At 37.6% G+C, this 16979-nt stretch overlaps 1 protein-coding gene across 8 annotated transcripts in view; it reads right to left on the bottom strand.

The window, feature by feature from the left end:
• The window catches only part of HFM1 (helicase for meiosis 1), a 92107-nt gene extending 77427 nt beyond the window's left edge, over positions 1–14680 (bottom strand). For 5 of the 8 annotated variants that reach the window (XM_060624944.3, XM_078451681.2, XM_078451684.2 and 2 more), the window contains exons 1-4: positions 14578–14679; positions 10966–11063; positions 6829–6941; positions 5312–5624 (exon numbers count right to left, since the gene is read on the bottom strand). In XM_060624944.3, the coding sequence (XP_060480927.1) occupies positions 5312–5624; positions 6829–6941; positions 10966–11036 (497 nt within the window). In that variant the 5' untranslated portion in view covers positions 11037–11063; positions 14578–14679. Of the gene's footprint in view, positions 1–5311; positions 5625–6828; positions 6942–10965; positions 11064–11897; positions 11953–14577 lie in introns of those variants that run through there. The other 3 variants (XM_078451685.2, XM_078451686.2, XM_060624940.3) reach the window with 2 other exon arrangements.
• Between the last annotated feature and the right edge of the window lie 2299 nt (positions 14681–16979).

Genomic DNA, 16979 nt, shown 5'->3' with positions numbered 1-16979 from the left:
CGGCCCAGGTCATGATCTCGCAGTTCGTAAGAACGAATCCTATGTTGGGCTCTGTGCTGACAGTGTGGAGCCTGCTTGGGATTCTCTCTCCCCATCTCTCTGTGCCTCTCTCCGGCTCACGTGCACACCCACTCTCTCTCTCTCTCGCTCGCTCTCTCTAAGAAACATTTAAAAAAAAAAAAAAATCAGAGTCATCATCACCAAGATTGCAGATACAAAAATCAATATATACCAAAATCAATTGCTGATGTCTATACACTTGCGATGTACAATCTGAAAAAAAAATTTTATTTTATTTTAAAAAATATCGAAAAGAATAAAATACTTAGGAATACATTTAACAAAATAAGTATGACCTGTCTACTGAAAACCTCACAACATCATTGAAAGAAACTAAATAAAAACTAAATAAATGGAAAGATATCCCATATTCACATAATGGAAGGCTTAATGTTACTAAGATGCCAATATTCTTCAAGTTGATCTACAGATTTGACACAATCCCTATCAAAATTCCAGCTGGCTTCTTTGCAGAAATTGACCAGTTTATCATAACATTCATATGAAAATGCAAAGAACCCAGAGGAGCCAAAAAAAATTCTTGAAAAAAGGAACAAAATTGGAGGATTCACACATCTCAATCTGAAACTTTACAACAAAGCTACAGCAATCAAGACAGTGTGGGATATGCCCTTATGCAAGTCATAAGGACAGACATGTTGGTTAATGGAATAGAATTCAGAGTCCAGAAATAAACCTTTATTTAGTATACAGTTAACTATTTAGTATAGTAGGACATTTCCTATTTAGCATAATAGGAAATATGTATTCACTTTGTCCTCAGTTCCTGGCACAGAGCTCCCAAAACCCTTAGAATTTTCTGTGTAATAGGAGTAAGAGAAGCATCATTTGTTATTCATGACAACCCCTTTCAATCCCACCTGAGTTTATGCTAATGAGGTGAATCTTGTAGGACCCCCACATAGTTTCAGGATTGGGGTTAACTGCCAGAAAAAATAAACTTTGATTAGAGGATTGAATTTTCAGCCTCACCTGTGGCATCCAAGGAAGGGAGAGTGATGGAGAGGCAGTTCAATCACCAATGGCCAATGATTTTATCAATCATGCCTATCTAATGAAACTACCATAAAGGAAAAACCCCTAAATGACAGGGGGTTCAGAGAACTTCCAAGGTGGTGAACAAACCAATGTGCTCAGAGGGTAATGTACCTGGAGAGGCATGGAAGCTCTACACACCCTCCTTCTGAATATCTTGCTCTATGCATCTCTTCCATTTGACTGTTTCTGAATATTATCCTTTATAATGAGGCGGTAGACATAAGTATAGTGTTTTCCTGAGTTCTATAAGTCATTCTAACAAGTTATTAAACCTAATGTGGGGATTATGGGAACCCCAAATTTGTAGTCTGCAGGGCAGAAATGTGGGTAGCCTGGCACCCTATTTGTGGATGGCATCTGAAATGGGGCAGTCTTATGGAACTGAGTCCTTAACATATAGGGTGTAATGCTAACTCTAGGAGTTAGTGTGAATATAGAATTGAATTGTTGGACACCCATTGGTACCAGAGATTCAGAGAACTTGCTGGGTTCAGAAAACCCCCCGGACTTTATATTTACGGTCAACTGATTTTCAATGAAAGTGCTATGACATTCAATGGGGAAAGAATAGTTTTTTCAACAAATGGTGTAGAACAACTGGATATCTACATACAAAAAAAAAATGAAGTTGGACTTCTACCTTGCATTATATAAGTTAACTCAAAATAGATCACAGACCTAAATGTAAGAGCTAAAACTATAAAAATCTTAGAAGAAAATGTAGTAGTTAATCTTTACAACCTTGGTTAGGGAATGGTTTCTTGGATACGACACCAAAAGTCAAAGGAACAAAAGAAAAATCAGATAAACTGGACCTCATCAAAATTAAAAACTTTTATGCTGATAAAGAGTGAAAAATAGGGGTCCTGGGTGGCTCAGTCGGTTAAGTGTCCAACTTCAGCTCAGGTCATGATCTCATGGTTCATGAGTTGAAGCCCCATGTCAGGCTCTGTGCTGACAGCTCAGAGCCTGGAGCCTGCTTTGGATTCTGTCTCCTTCTCTCTCTGCTCTGCCCCTCCCCTGCTCATGCTCTGTCTCTGGTTCTGTCTGTCTGTCTGTCTCTCTCTCTCTCAAAAATAAATAAACATTAAAAAATTGCTTTAAAAAGTGAAAAAAAACACAAAGAATGGGAGAAAATATTTGAAATCATATAGCTGATGAGAGACTTTTATAAAGAATATATAAAGAATGCTTATAATTCAACAATAAAAAAAAAACAGGCAAAGGATTTGAATAGACATCACTCCTAAGATGATATAAAAGTAGCCAATAATCACATGAAAAGATGCCCAATATCATTAATCATTAGGAAAATGCTAATCAATGAGAGGCACTCACACCTACTAGACTGGCTATAATAAAAAAGACAACTGCTAAGAAGGACGTGGAGAAACTGGAACCATCACATAATATTTGTGGGATTGTAAAGTGGTACAGTTAATTTGGAAAACACTTTGGCAGTTCCTCAAAAAAGTTAAGTATAGAGTTACTATATGACCCAGAAATTCCAATTCTAGGTATAAATCCAAAAGAATTTCAAAATATTTTTAAAAATGGGGCACTTGGGTGGCTCAGTCAGTCGAGCACCTGACTCCTGATTTCAGCTCAGGTCATGATCTCACAGTCGTGGGATCGAGCTCCACAGGGGCTCCTCCGTGGGAGTCTCCAAGAGGAGATTCTTAGCCCCCTTTCCCCCCGCCCCTCCCCCTTCTCAAAAAAATAAAAATAAATAAAAATTAAAAATATGTTCACAGAAAAACGTGTATATGAATGTTCACAGCAACATTACTAGTAATAGCCAAAAAGTGGAAACAATTCAAATGTGCAACAATTGATGGGTAAAGAAAATATGGTATTGTCCACACAATGGAATATTATTTGGCCATAAAAAGAATGAAGTACTGATATATGACATAGTACAGATAAACCTTGAAAACATTATGCTAAGTGAAACAAGCCAGACACAAAAGACCAGACACTGTATGACTCCACTACGTGAAATGTCTAGAATAGGTAAATCCATAGAAACAGAAAGATTAATGGTTGCCAGGGTCTGGGGAGAGGGGAGGATGATGAGTTGGAAAGGAGAGTGATCAATAATGAATGCAGAGTTTCTTTTGAGGATAGTAGTGATGACTGCACAACTCTTGTGACTATTCTAAAAACCAATGAACTGTACACAGAGTGAATTTATATGTAATTATATGCTAATAGAGCTATTATACAAAATGCATAGACATAAACCTCAATCAGGCCCTTTAGAGTACCCAACAATCCTGTTATTCTAAGTGAACTGCTTTCCCATTTTCCATAATCTCTTCTACCCTTCTCATACTTGCTTAATACCTTTTCCCCTCAAACTCCATAAATAACTTCATCTCTTATGTCACAGAGAACACAAAAACTATCAACTAGATCTCTTCTGAATCTTAAACCCATACATCCAATTCTCTATTTAGACAGTTTATAGGTACTTAATATCAACATATCAAAAAAAAACCCCAAAAAACCAACATGTCCGAATCTGTACTCATCGCCTTCTTCTAAACCTGTTCTTCCTTTAGTTTTCTAGATCACGAAAGGGCACTACCCTCCTACATCATTCGGGCTTAAGACAGAAAACTAGGAGTCCAGGTGTCATATCTAATAATCCTTTGGGTCCTATGGGATACGATCTCATAAATCACTCTGAACTCTCATTCTTGCTACCAGTCTACATCAGGCTCCCACTCTCTCTCACCTGGACTAATAAAACAACCTTCTAAGTAACTTTTCACAGTGCATCCTAGATCCCTTCTAATTTATCATATTGATGCCAAGATGGACTTTAAATTTTTTTAAAAAATCTAATTTTACTCCTTTGCTTAAAATGCAGGACCTCAGCACACTAGTTCTCAAACTTTAGTGTGCACAACAATCATCTAAAAAAATTATTAAAAATGGTCTGGGTTCCATCCTTACCTTTATCTAGACTGTGATTCAATAGGTCAATGGTAGGATCCAAGAATCCAACTTTCCTTCTAGTAAGCACTCCAAGTGATTCTGATACAGTGGGTCCACAGGCCACAGTTTAACAAACAGTGCCTTTAAAAGGGGCACCTGGGTGGCTTAGTCAGTTAAGCGTCAGATTTCGACTCAGGTCATGATCTTACGGTTCGTGGGTTCGAGCCCTGCATCGGGCTCTGTGCTGACAGCTCGCAGCCTAGAGGCTGCTTCAGATTCTGTCTTCCTTTCTCTCTGCCCCTCCCCCACTCACAACCTGTCTCTCTTTCTCTCAAAAATAATAAACATTAAAAAAATTTAAAAAAAGAAAAAAGAAACAGTGCTTTAAGAAAAAGCACAAAGTTTATCATGCCTACCTGACTCTGAATGACCTGGGCTTTCCAAACCTTACCCCTCAGCATTCCCTCTGATTCTAAACAAAAGGAATTTTTCTAAGAATAGGCCAAGCTCTGTGCTACCTTAGGTCTTTTCTGCACATAGTATTCCTTCTGCCTGCAATACTCTCCTTCTTTATTTGTCCTTAGTTTAATTCTATATCTTCTTAAGGTTAAATTTATTTACATATTTTGAGAGACAGAGAGAGAGTGAGAGCATGCTGGTGTGAAGGGGAGGGGCAGAGAGAGAGATAAAGAGAGAATCCTAAGCAGGCTCCACACTAACAACACAGATCCCGAGTGGGGCTCAAACTCATGAACCATGAGATCAAGGATGGTGGAGACTCTTTCAGAGAGTTCATAAGGTCAAAACAATTTTCATAATATTACTAACATGTTTGCCTTTAAAATTTTTCAGTTTTAATGTCTAATATGGTTAAATATTGATAGATATAAATCACATACACAAAAACTGTTGGGAATTCCCAATAATTTTTAAATGTAAAAGGGTCCTGACAACAAAAAGTTTGAGAACCTTTGTTTTAACCATATATTTCATCAAAATAATTGTCATACTACAAAGCATTTAATCAATTATTTTTAGTTATTTACTGTCTTTCTCCCATTAAGTTGTACCACTCTGAAGGCAAGAACCTATGACTACAATCCCAGGGTTAACAGGGCATCTGGTATATAGACTCTATTTGTTGTTGATGTTTTTCCCATTTAGATTCTATCATACTTCATACTTCTGGAAAGACACATAAACATTTAACTTTATCACTGAATAGTGTGTATTTCATTTAATTAATTACCTTTTTCGGAAGGCTGATGTGCTCTCTCCTTTATCTTCTGCAAAATTAACTAATTTTGTATCATCTGGAACATTTTTCTCAGGTGCTATCTCAGTGCCAATGTGATTTTTGTATTTCTGAGAAGAACCATACGTCAGCTTGCCAGGAACATGTGATAAGTCATCATTACCTGCCCCTCCTAAATTCAGATAATCTTCTTCATATTTTTTTGAGGAAAAGGCAAACTGGAATTTTTGTGTTGGTGAAATATAATTTGTGTCTTCATTAGTTATCTTTAAATTTGATGGTAACATTTTTGGCTTCTTTTCCTGACCTACAAAAATGGAATATATTGATTAATACATGTTCTTCATGAAAACAAATTTTCAAAATGACCATGAAAAATTGTAATAAAATTTTTCAAAAGTTTGAAATACAGGTAATTGTAACTATTAACGTATATTATATCACTGAAGGGCATTCAGAAATTAATCAGGAATTACTGAAATTTGAAATTTATATAAAAACTATATTATAGGACAGGTTTAATTCCTGACTCACAGAAATAGCCATAATTATAATATTTAAGTATTTTATCTACTAGAAATGATATAATTATACAATTATGAAGATTTGAAAATTTATATAACTAATTTACACACAGAAATACAATGAGCAATCATAAAATGTTACTGAATTTGATTCAGTATTAAAATACATGATACAATCCTTTTAACTTTGTAATATTGCTTCTAAAATCAAAATAAAGGAATGCTTTCATCAAGGTGACAAAATGTTAAAGGTTTCTTTACAGAGACTTTACAAGCATCTTTGAGAAGTCAGGAGTCTATAGGCCTTGTTAGGGCATAAATTTGCTTTACCATCTTTATATATACTTTATACATACTATATATGTAGTATATATAGCCTATATATTCTATATATTATTTGGTACATACAAGAATATAAATAATGTACATTTTCATATACAAAATATATACAAATTACAAAGCTTAAGAAAATATACATATACAAATTATCCCCTAATTTAAAAATAAAAGTTTATCAACAATATCACATTAGATCACATATATTGAGTATGCTTATTTTTAGCTTTATAAAAATGGTACCAAACTATATATAATATTCTGCATATTGTTTTTTGGAAACTGTTTTGGTAAAGGTTTCCTTTATCTTTAGTAAAGGGGAAGAAACAAACTAAATGACAATGACAGTTTTAAGGGTAAGAGGAAACAAATTCATACAATAGAACATGTATACGTGCGACAGTATATTGTAAACATATAATATGCATATGTATGTATATGTATGTAATGAGATGAAAAATGTTTTAGATTTTAAGATTTGGTGAGCACTATTTTGAATAAAAGAAGTCTCCTTTATTTTATTCCATTAAAATAAAGGAATTAACACTTTAGTGTGTTACTAGATTTTTTACACTGACATAAGCTGCATGGGTTTATGTGATAGTTTACCTAACAGTTTATGACTTTCATAACAAATATGTGATAGTTTACCTAACAGTTTATGACTTTCTATTTCCTCCTCTAATGCCTGAGTATCTGGAATTTCCGATATCAATGGCGCAGGTGGGAGAAACCAATCCAATGATTTTTCAATGTCTGGATAGCTGTATAAAATATAAAAGTGTGAATATATATGTTAATAAAGTTACATCAGAAACTATCTATTAATTAAACATTACTCAATTACAGACTCTTAGATAAATATCCTATAAATTAACTTTCTGTGATGACTTTGATGTATCCCTATACACAGCAGTGTGCTCAATCTTTTTTTTCTTGTGTGTCATAGGGTTAATGGCACTGCTATGTGAGATATGCTACCTAAATAATGGCTATAACTCCGTCTCTTTTTGTCTAATTCAAACGCTTGTGACAAGAACCTTAAATCTTCTCCAATATAAAAAATAGTAAATCATTCTGAAACATTAGCATCTTAATTATCACAAATAATAAATTACTTATGACACACCTTACAACTAATCATGGGTCATCAGTGTGTAAATGACACCACTGCTGGTACTCTAGAACATTCCTAAAACATTATTACAAATTAATGTACTAATCCAAATATTCTTGATCCAGAACCATCTACAAACCCCAGAAAATCCAAGAAACCAGTTGAAACTGACAATCCCTTTGTAAACCTACAGTAATTGTTGAGATTTTTGCCACTCTGTGACTCTGTTGTCACTGTGAACTACTTCTCCTTATCTTTCACCCATGATCCTATACATATAATGCTTTAATATTTACTTTCCAATCAAAGTTGATTTGTCCTTCATTGGAAAAAAAGATAAGTATTAAGCGACAGGAAATAAAGTTGAGAAAAGCATCACATATACTGCCTACACCAAGTTAAAAGGATCTTATGATTTGCTTTTTACTCTCTTCATTTAGAATTTTAAGCCCTCAAAAGTGAGAGACCCAGCCTTTTACTTTTCTGCCTTTCACAGCATATAACACATAGCTACTACAACTATGTTTTCCAAATCAAAAACCTACAACACGTTATCTAACAATGTGTGACAGACTGATGATAGGCCAAAACATCTGAAATTTAGTATTATGTCAGAGGGTCCCCAAGATCACCCCAGAGCCAATGATGCAGTGGGCTGATTCACAGGACTCATCATTCAGTCCTACTCGTGACTACGGGGCAAAGTTCAGGGGAAATCAGGCACAAGTTTCCAAAGATCCTTTCCCAGTACAGTAACACAGGACACCTTTAATTCCCACAGCAACAATCTGTGACAACATGTGTGAAGTGTTGACAATGAGAGCTCATTAGAGATTCAATGCCAAGGGTTTTTACTGGGGACTAATCATGTGGGCATCCCCTGTCTGGTACATACCTAAATTCTAGATTCTCAGAAGAAAAGCAGATGTTCAGCATAAACCATATTATCTAAACCATATTTAGGCACCGAGCCACTCTTATCAGTAAATGGTGGGAACTTTCCTAAAGTTCTGACTCCAGCCAAAGGCCATTCTTGCAAGCAGGACTTTTTCAAGGACAGCAGTTTAGGCCTGATGTATTAACTCTTTTCTAGACAGAGACTATTTCAGAAAATCTAAGAAAGATGTTAACAAGATACAAAAAGCACACATCTAGCTCTACTATTCAGCCCCCACCCATAAAATCAAATCTTCTTTATGATTTGCCTATTTTTTCTCTCAGCCATCCAGAATCCAAATCACAGTAAAATCTTTTACCACTATAACCACACATATACGTCTTACTTCATCTTCTTATAATGCTTCTTGAATTCATCATTTCCTTGTTTTTCCACTGTCACCATTCTAACCAAGGCTCTAATCAACTTATGTCTGCTTAAAAACAAAAGGGTTTTCACTGGCCTCACTGTCTCCAGCTGTCTCTAATATATTTTACACACTCCTGTCACATTAATTTAGAATTGTTTTCATCATATTTATTCCATTCAAAATACTTTAGTGGCTTCCAAATAATGCCAAACTTCAAGTGGCCTTAGGCTACCTTACAATTTTAATTCTCCCACACTACTTACCGTAAGTCAAGACCAAAGTGAACTATTTGTATGCCAAACAGATGCTACATTCTGTCCCTCATCTTTGTTCAAAAATACTTCCTTTACACTGCTTACCACTGTACATGACCCTTTGCCCTATCTACCCATAGAAGTTCAACTGTTTCATTCCTTCATTAACCTATTCAATATTTATTCACTGAGTATTGTGTTCTAAGTACTAGAGCTTATGTTCATTCGAAATCCAGCTCAAGTCCTATCCTCATGAAATCCTCCTAGGTTGTCTCCCTTCTCTCTCTGTAACTACTATGTGAAGCTATAATATTTATCACAGTCCTACTGCATTGTGTGTGTCTGTGTGTAGGTCTATATAGAGGTAATAAAAACATTGATGATGGACAGATAGATCAGTCTGATACCACCCCAGATCATAAACACACAAGGGTTTTGATTTACCTCCATTCACATCAATAATAGCACAGTCCTTTAGATAAATAGGCATATTAGTGAATAAATGTTTGTTGATTCAGTTCTGTGGCTTTCAACACATACAGTCATGTCCAAGATCCTTATTCTGACATTTATCTCCCACCACAATCTATCCTCAGTTTACTTTTCTAACTTTATGTCCCACAGTCTCTCCTTTATGAATCCTCCATTCCAGGAAATTTTTTACACACTATCTCCTAAAAGTACTGCAAATTGCCCCACCTCCATTCTCTTTTCTTGCTGTTAAACTCTGCCTTCAAGTGGTCTTTTCCCCTTTGCTTCTCAGAATTATCAAATCCTTCAAAGTCTCCTGACGTCTCTCCCCACTACCATAAAGCCTAACCTGATCAGTCTGTACCAGGTCTCCCTTGAAATCTGAAATTTCATTGCATGAAAATATGCTTATCATTTGCTTTGCACCCTTTCCTGACATTGTATTGTTAGAAAGGCAACCATATGGTTGCCAGTCCTGGCAACCATATGATTGCGCAGGCCAGTCCTGATTAACACGTGTTGTGCAAATGGATGCATTCTTTCACTCTCAAAGTGTCCTACTCTAGATAATGAATTACATGGTCGCATTATTTATTAATGGCCTTTCCATATGTGTGCTTAATCTCCTCAGTTTTATGTTCTGTTTAAGTAAAAGTCTGTTTCATCCTTCTTATACCCCTTTCAGCATTCAATCAATATTTGAATATTTGAATGAATGAAAAAAATAAAGCAATAAATACTTTACACAATGCTTCCTTTTTTAAAAAAAGGATAATACAGGGACACCTGGCTGGCTCAGTCAGTGGAGCATGCAACTCTTGATCTCAGGGTTGTGAGTTTGAGCCCCATATTAGGTGTAGAGGTTAGTTTAAAATAAAATCTTTTTGAAGGCACCTGGTGGCTCAGTCGGTTGAATGTTCAACTTTGGCTCACGGTTCGTGAGTTCGAGCCCCACATCAGGCTTGCTGATGTCAGCACAAAACTCACTTTGGATCCTCTGTCCCCCTCTCTCCGCCCCTTCCCTGTTCACACAAACTCTCTCTCTCAAAAATAAACACCAAAAAAAATTTTTTTAATAAATAAATAAAATAAAATCTTTTTTTTACAAAAAGATAACACAAGAGAATACACAGAAAACTTAGAATTGAGAACAATTCACATGTGAAAATCCATAAAAGCCTGTATTTAACATACTATCTATTCTCCATTCTTATTTCCTTTAGTGCTACATCTTTATTTCCACCCCTACTTCCTGCCTGCCCTGAATCTGGCCAACACACTTGGCCCTTGGCACACTGCCCATTCCGTTGCCAAAAGGTGCCATCACTCCTTGTCCAGGGCTACTGTTTGACCGTTACTTCAAGTATTTACCTTGGCCAAAAATAATCTGAAAAAAACCCATAAATGCAAATACATGAAAGCCAAACAGGCCAGAATCTACTCTGTTTTTTAAGTTATAACATTTAAGATGTTAAACTTCAGTTACTCCCTTTATCTGACTTCCATGTTTACCTGAAACATCATTCTGTTGATCCCTCATTTTTAATTTGTATATTTCCAGAGAAAAAATTAAAACCCCTTAAAAATAAAAAATGTCTAAAACAATATACTATGTTATCATTCTTTAAGGCAGACTTACTTTTCAGCTTCATCTGGTCTTTCAAAAGACAAAGTATCCAAAGCAAACAAGGAGTCATTTGATTTCAGCATTGTTAAAAATTGGACTGTGTCATAAACCTACCAAAATACAGAAAAAGTAGTTTATATTTTATTTATAAAGCTATAAAAAATATTTCTATACACATTAACTATAATCATTAATTTCCCAGAATAACCACAGACCATCTTTCTGCTGTATCTTCTGCAGCTTCCTCCAAAGTGCCTCAATATTCAAATACATTATTCCCTGTTCTCCACTCATTCATGCATATTCACATTTGTACCCCTCTCTTCATACTGCATCAATGCTTACAATGTGTTTTCTTCCATTCTCTACTTGGCAAATCCCTACCCATCCTTCATGTATAAGTCAAATGTCATTCCTTCTTCAAAGGCTTCTCTGAGTTTGTCCTGTTCTCTGAGGCAGAATTAATTGCTTCTTTGGGGCTCTTACAATATTTTGTTCATATCATTATTTTTTATTTAGGATAATGTACTTTACCATGAATGTGTGTGTCTCTAACAATATACCAGGTAATTATGCAAAGGTTTGCTTCAAAATAAATGGGGAGATGTAGAGGGACACTGATGAAACCAGACTGACAATGAGTTGATATTGGTTAAGCTATATAATAGGTACATGGAGTTTAGTATAATGTTCTGCCAATTTTGTATATATGTTTGAACTTTTCCAAAATAAAAAAAATTGCAAGTTTAACATCTATATGTATACTTACATTCACACTACATAAAACATATAGAAAGACAATTTTTACATTCATAGATGGTATCTAAATGTAAAGGATAAAAATAATCAGCATTGGCCACCTGGGAATATAATAAAATTCTAGGGCTGAACAAAGCCTCAAATTTGACAGGAGACTATAAAGAACCATGTCTACAGACACATACATTGCTCCATTCACATTGCCATTCTTTCTCCTGCACATCAACACTGCATCCCAGTTTTTTTTCTGAATTCTGAAACATGATAGAAAATTCTAGATGACAAAACATGAAATAGATGCACAAATCACAAAGCACAAATCAGATTTCTATTTATTCTGTGATAGTTAATACATTACAAATCTTTCCTTAGGATAGAACCTAAAATCAAGGAAACTATATGAGTGCCATCTTGTGGGCAAATCCATATAACCAAGTCAGATAATGCCCCTTCAATTTTGAGTCTTCCACGATGTGGGGATAAGATACACATAGGAGTATGTGGAGGAGGGAGGAATGTTGCCACACGCACCCGTTGATAAAATTCTACTGGTAAGAGAAAACATTCCCTTTCTCATCTTAGGAGAACTATATAATTTTAAGCAACAAAAAAAGTTTTGAAAATTAAAACTCACCAGGCCACTTTTATATGGCTTTGCTACCTCAGAATTTAAGTAGAAAATCCCAAGGCTTACATGTATGTGTTTCGATTCTTTATTCTAAAGGAAACTGCAAACAAAGCAAACCTATAAATTAAAAATATTTGTTTTGGAAAGACAATTATTTCCTAAACTAACCAATAAACCTCCCATACAAACAGCAAATATATTCAAAAGAACTTTTGATTGTTTCTAGTTCTGGCATAAAAGAGAATATAACTTTTTTGGTTCAGAATAGAAACATGTATGCATTTTTGTTCTGATGTGCCTCTATGAAAGAAACCACTTATCTAAAAGTCTCCATCCTTACCGTGCATTATTTTTCTTCATAACACTAACTGATAACTGGCATTACATTATAGCTTATTTACCTTTCTCCCTCTTGAGTGAGCAGGAACTTTTTGTTTACTAACATATTCTAATAACCCAGAACAGTGCCTGGCACATAGTAAATAATCCATAAGAATTCATTGTGGGATATACGCATTAGCAATGACCAGCTTATAAAAATAATTTTAAATAAAAATATTTTTCCATCAGCTCTGAAACTTAGAATTTCACCCCACGCTTTTAATATTCAATTTAGAAAATGTGATTTTTTCCAGTTCAAGATTCATGCAATGAATTCTTTAAGGTTCTAAAAGGTTATTAATTTCACACTTTAATTACATAAAAAAATATTTTAATTTTTTTTTTTGTTTACATTTATTTATTTTTGAGAGACAGAGTGAGACAAAGTGAGAGTGGGGAAAGGCAGAGAGAGAGGGAGACACAGCATCGGAAGAAGCTCCAGGCTGTGCGAGGCGGGGCTGGAACCCACACACGGAGAGATCATGACCTGAGCCACCCAGGCACCACCATAAACAAATATTTTAAAACACAGGCCCTAAAAGGAACTTTGCTACATTTTAATATGAGTTTGTGATTGTAGAAGATGCTAGCCTTTGAATTAATTAAAGTTTCAGGTCTAGAGTCAGATTTTCTGAGTAAGTTTCCATGTTAGATCATTTTTCACTAAGTTTTAGGTTCAGCATGTGGTATAAAATTATTTTTTTAGATGTTTGCTTCTGCTCTAACCACTCTTAAAATACTTAAACTGGGGCGCCTGGGTGGCTCCGTGGGTTAAGCATCCGACTTTGGCTCAGGTCATGATCTCGCGGTCCGTGAGTTCGAGCCCCGCGTGGGGCTCTGTGCTGACAGCTCAGAGCCTGGAGCCTGTTTCAGATTCTGTGTGTCTCTCTCTCTGACCCTTCCCCGTTCACGCTCTGTCTCTCTCTGTCTCAAAAATAAATAAACGTTAAAAAAAAAATTAAAAAAAAAATAAACTGTGTGTGTGACTACATAATTCGTTGCCTGTTGAGATGACCCGCATTTTATATAACTTAGTGACAATTTAGCTTTTTCTTCTCTTCTATAACGCTTATTATATAAACGTTTCTGATCTATTAGTCATTCCTTACGATTTGTACTCTCAGAAATAAACTCCTTGGGGTGCCTGGGTGGCTCAGTCGGTTGAGCGTCCCACTATGGCTCAGGTCATGATGTCGCGGTCCATGAGTTCCAGACCCCCCCCCCCCCCCCCCCCCCCGTCGGTCTCTGTGCTGACAGCTCAGAGCCTGGAGCCTGTTTCGGATTCTGTGTCTCCCTCTCTCTCTGACCCTCCCCCCATTCATGCTCTCTCTCTGTCTCAAATATAAATAAACGTTAAAAAAGAATTTAAAAAAAACAAAAAAACTCCTTGTTTCAAAAGTTCAGAAACTCAGATATAAAGTATTAACTGGCCAGAAATAGGTAGTCCATAAAGAAGCTGAAATCAGCATTCACTGGAAAAAACCATCACAGGGACCGCAGGGAATGTGACAAGGTAAGAGTATAAACAAGCCAACAAATTAGCCGAAGTCTCCGAGCCTGGGCCAGGGAGGGGTCCCTACCAGTCCGGGCCCCTGACCCGCATCACTTCCCCTGGGGTTCCCACGGGGCAAGCCCGGAAACAAATCAGGACTCGATGCAAAAATACCCGAATTCCAAGCAGACCCCACCCCACACTCCTGAAGGAAGAAGCCTTCAGGACCGGCGCGTGGCCCAAGACCCCAGCGCCGGGGCGGATCGCTCCTCCCCTGAAGGTTCCCTCCGCTAGAAAGAGAGCAAGGTGGCCACAGTGACACACGCAGCCCCCACCTGCAATCGCTCAGGGGGGACAGACACACCTAGAAATGAACACAGCGGGTCCTGGAACCGCCACCACAAAACCGGAGTCAGCCAGCACCGTCCGCTCAGCGGCTCGGCAGTCCTCCCGACAGCCCCGCCCCCGCGAGGGGTCGCCCCGCACGGGGCGCCTCAGGCCTCGCGCGGCTTCTGACAGGAACGCGGTGAGAGAGAGCCCGCGCGGGCGCCGGCCGGGGGCGCTGTCCTCAACTCACCAAGCCCGTCCGCCGCCCGCCCGCAACTCGGAGTCGCCGAGGGTCGACCGCTTCCCCCGGCGGCCGGCCGTCCCCACCTCCCCGTGGGATCCCGGATCTCCGGTTCCAACTGCCTCCCGGAGACGTCCGACCAGACCCCACTCCTCACCCGGCGTGCGGACGCCTAGTTCTCAGAGCGGAGCGCCTATTCACCGGCCCCTCGGAGGACCCCCAGCCTGGCTAAGCGAGCTCCAAGCAATGGATCGCGGGGGTCTCCGACCTCTCCTTTCCCGCCTCTTACTTTTTAGCTCCAAAAGTTACTATTAGCTTTGACTGCGTTGCTCTCTCCGTGTTCTGTGCCCTATTCTCATTAAATAAAGCTCTAAATCCTTCCCCCATCGCCTCATAACCTCTATGCTACTTCTCCTCTCTATGAATTTGCCTATTCTAGGTAACTTATGTAAGTGGAAATACGCAGTATTTGTCCTGTGTCTGGCTTATTTCATCTGGCGTAATGTCTTCAAAGCTCACCATTTGTAGCATATATCTGAATTTCATTCTTTTTATTCTTTTATAAGGTTGAGTATTCCATTGCGTATCTATCACATTTTGTTTATCCATTCATCTGTGGATAGACATTTGTGTTGTTTCCACCTTTTCGCTATTGTTATAAACATTCGTGTACAAATATCTGTGTGAGTCCCCGCTTTCGCTTCTTCAGATATTTACCTAGGGGTGCAGTTACTGAGTCATATGGTAACTCTAAGTTAAACCTTTTGAAAAACCACTAAACAGGTTTTCACAACTGCTGTATCACTTTGCACTCTCACTAATAATGCAAGAGGGCCCAATTTCTCTACATCCTTGCCCGCAGGTATTTTCCATTTTAAAAAAGGTCTAGTTGGGGCGCCTGGGTGGCTCAGTCGGTTAAGCGTCCGTCTTCAGCTCAGGTCACGATCTCACGGTCTGTGAGTCTGTGAGTCCGTGAGTTCAAGCCCCGCGTCCGGCTCTGGGCTGATGGCTCAGAGCCTGGAGCCTGCTTCCGATTTGTGTCTCCCTCTCTCTCTGCCCCTCCCCCATTCATGCTCTGTCTCTCTCTGTCTCAAAAATAAATAAACGTTAAAAAAAAAAAAATTAAAAAAAAAAAAAAGGTCTAGCCATCCTATTAGATGTGAAGTAGTATCTCATTGTGGTTTTGGTTTTCCTTTCCCTAAAGGCTAATGATGCTGAGCATCTTTTAATGTGCTTCATGGCCATTTTGAGTATCTTCTTTGGAGAAATATGTATTCAACTCCTGCGCCAATTTTTTGTTATTTATCTTTTTATTATTAAATTGTAGGAGTGGTAGGTTTTTTTTTTTTAAGTTTGTTTGTTTATTTATTTATTTATTTATTTTGAAAGAGAGAGAGAGAGAGAATACAAGTAGGGAAGGGGCAGAGAGAGAGGAAGAGAATCCCAAGCGGGCTCCATACTGTCAGTGCAGGGCTCAATCCCAGGACCCATGAGATCATGACCTAAGCCAAAATCAAGAGTCAGACACTCTACTGACTGAGCCACCCAGGGACCCCTGAGTTGTAAGAGTTTTTAAAAATATATATTATGGGTATTAATCCCTTGTAAAACATGATTTGCAAATATTTTCTCCCATCCAGTAGATTGTCTTTTTGTTTTCTTGAAAGTATCCTTTGATGCTCAAAGGTTCTTATCTATTTTTTTCTTGCACTGCCTGTGCTTTTGGTGTTATATCCACGAAGGCATTGCCAAATCCAGTATCATAAAGATTTTCTGAAATGTCTTCTAAGAGTTTTATAGGGTTAACTCTTAAATTTAGGTCTTTGACCTATTTGGGGCCTGTCAATGGACTAGTAAGTTTTATTCATGTAGAGTAAGGTTAGTAGAGGGGCCCATTTCAAACGAAAGGGTTGGGGGGATATAGTTTCCAGAAAGACTGGGAGAGCTTGAAAGGCAAATAATAGGTGTTCATGACACAAGAACAAGATGCATTTCTGATTATACAACTGATACCATAGATCCTGGCTCAAAAATTCAAATCAACATAACCAAAATTTTTTCTACTTTGTAACCCCCACTCTGCTTAAATTCTGTTCAAGAGGAGTTGATATTGAAAAATTAGTGCTCTAGAGCAAGAAATGTTTCAGGACTATTTTTCTCTGGGTGACAGCCAGAACTGTGTTGCACTATTGTCAGAC

This window comes from Panthera onca, chromosome C1 (genome assembly GCF_046562875.1).
Source record: "Panthera onca isolate mPanOnc1 chromosome C1, mPanOnc1 haplotype 2, whole genome shotgun sequence".
Classification (NCBI taxonomy): Eukaryota; Metazoa; Chordata; class Mammalia; order Carnivora; family Felidae; genus Panthera; species Panthera onca.
The sequence above is the reverse complement of the archived record's forward strand: the minus strand, read 5'-3'. Positions and strand labels throughout refer to the sequence as shown.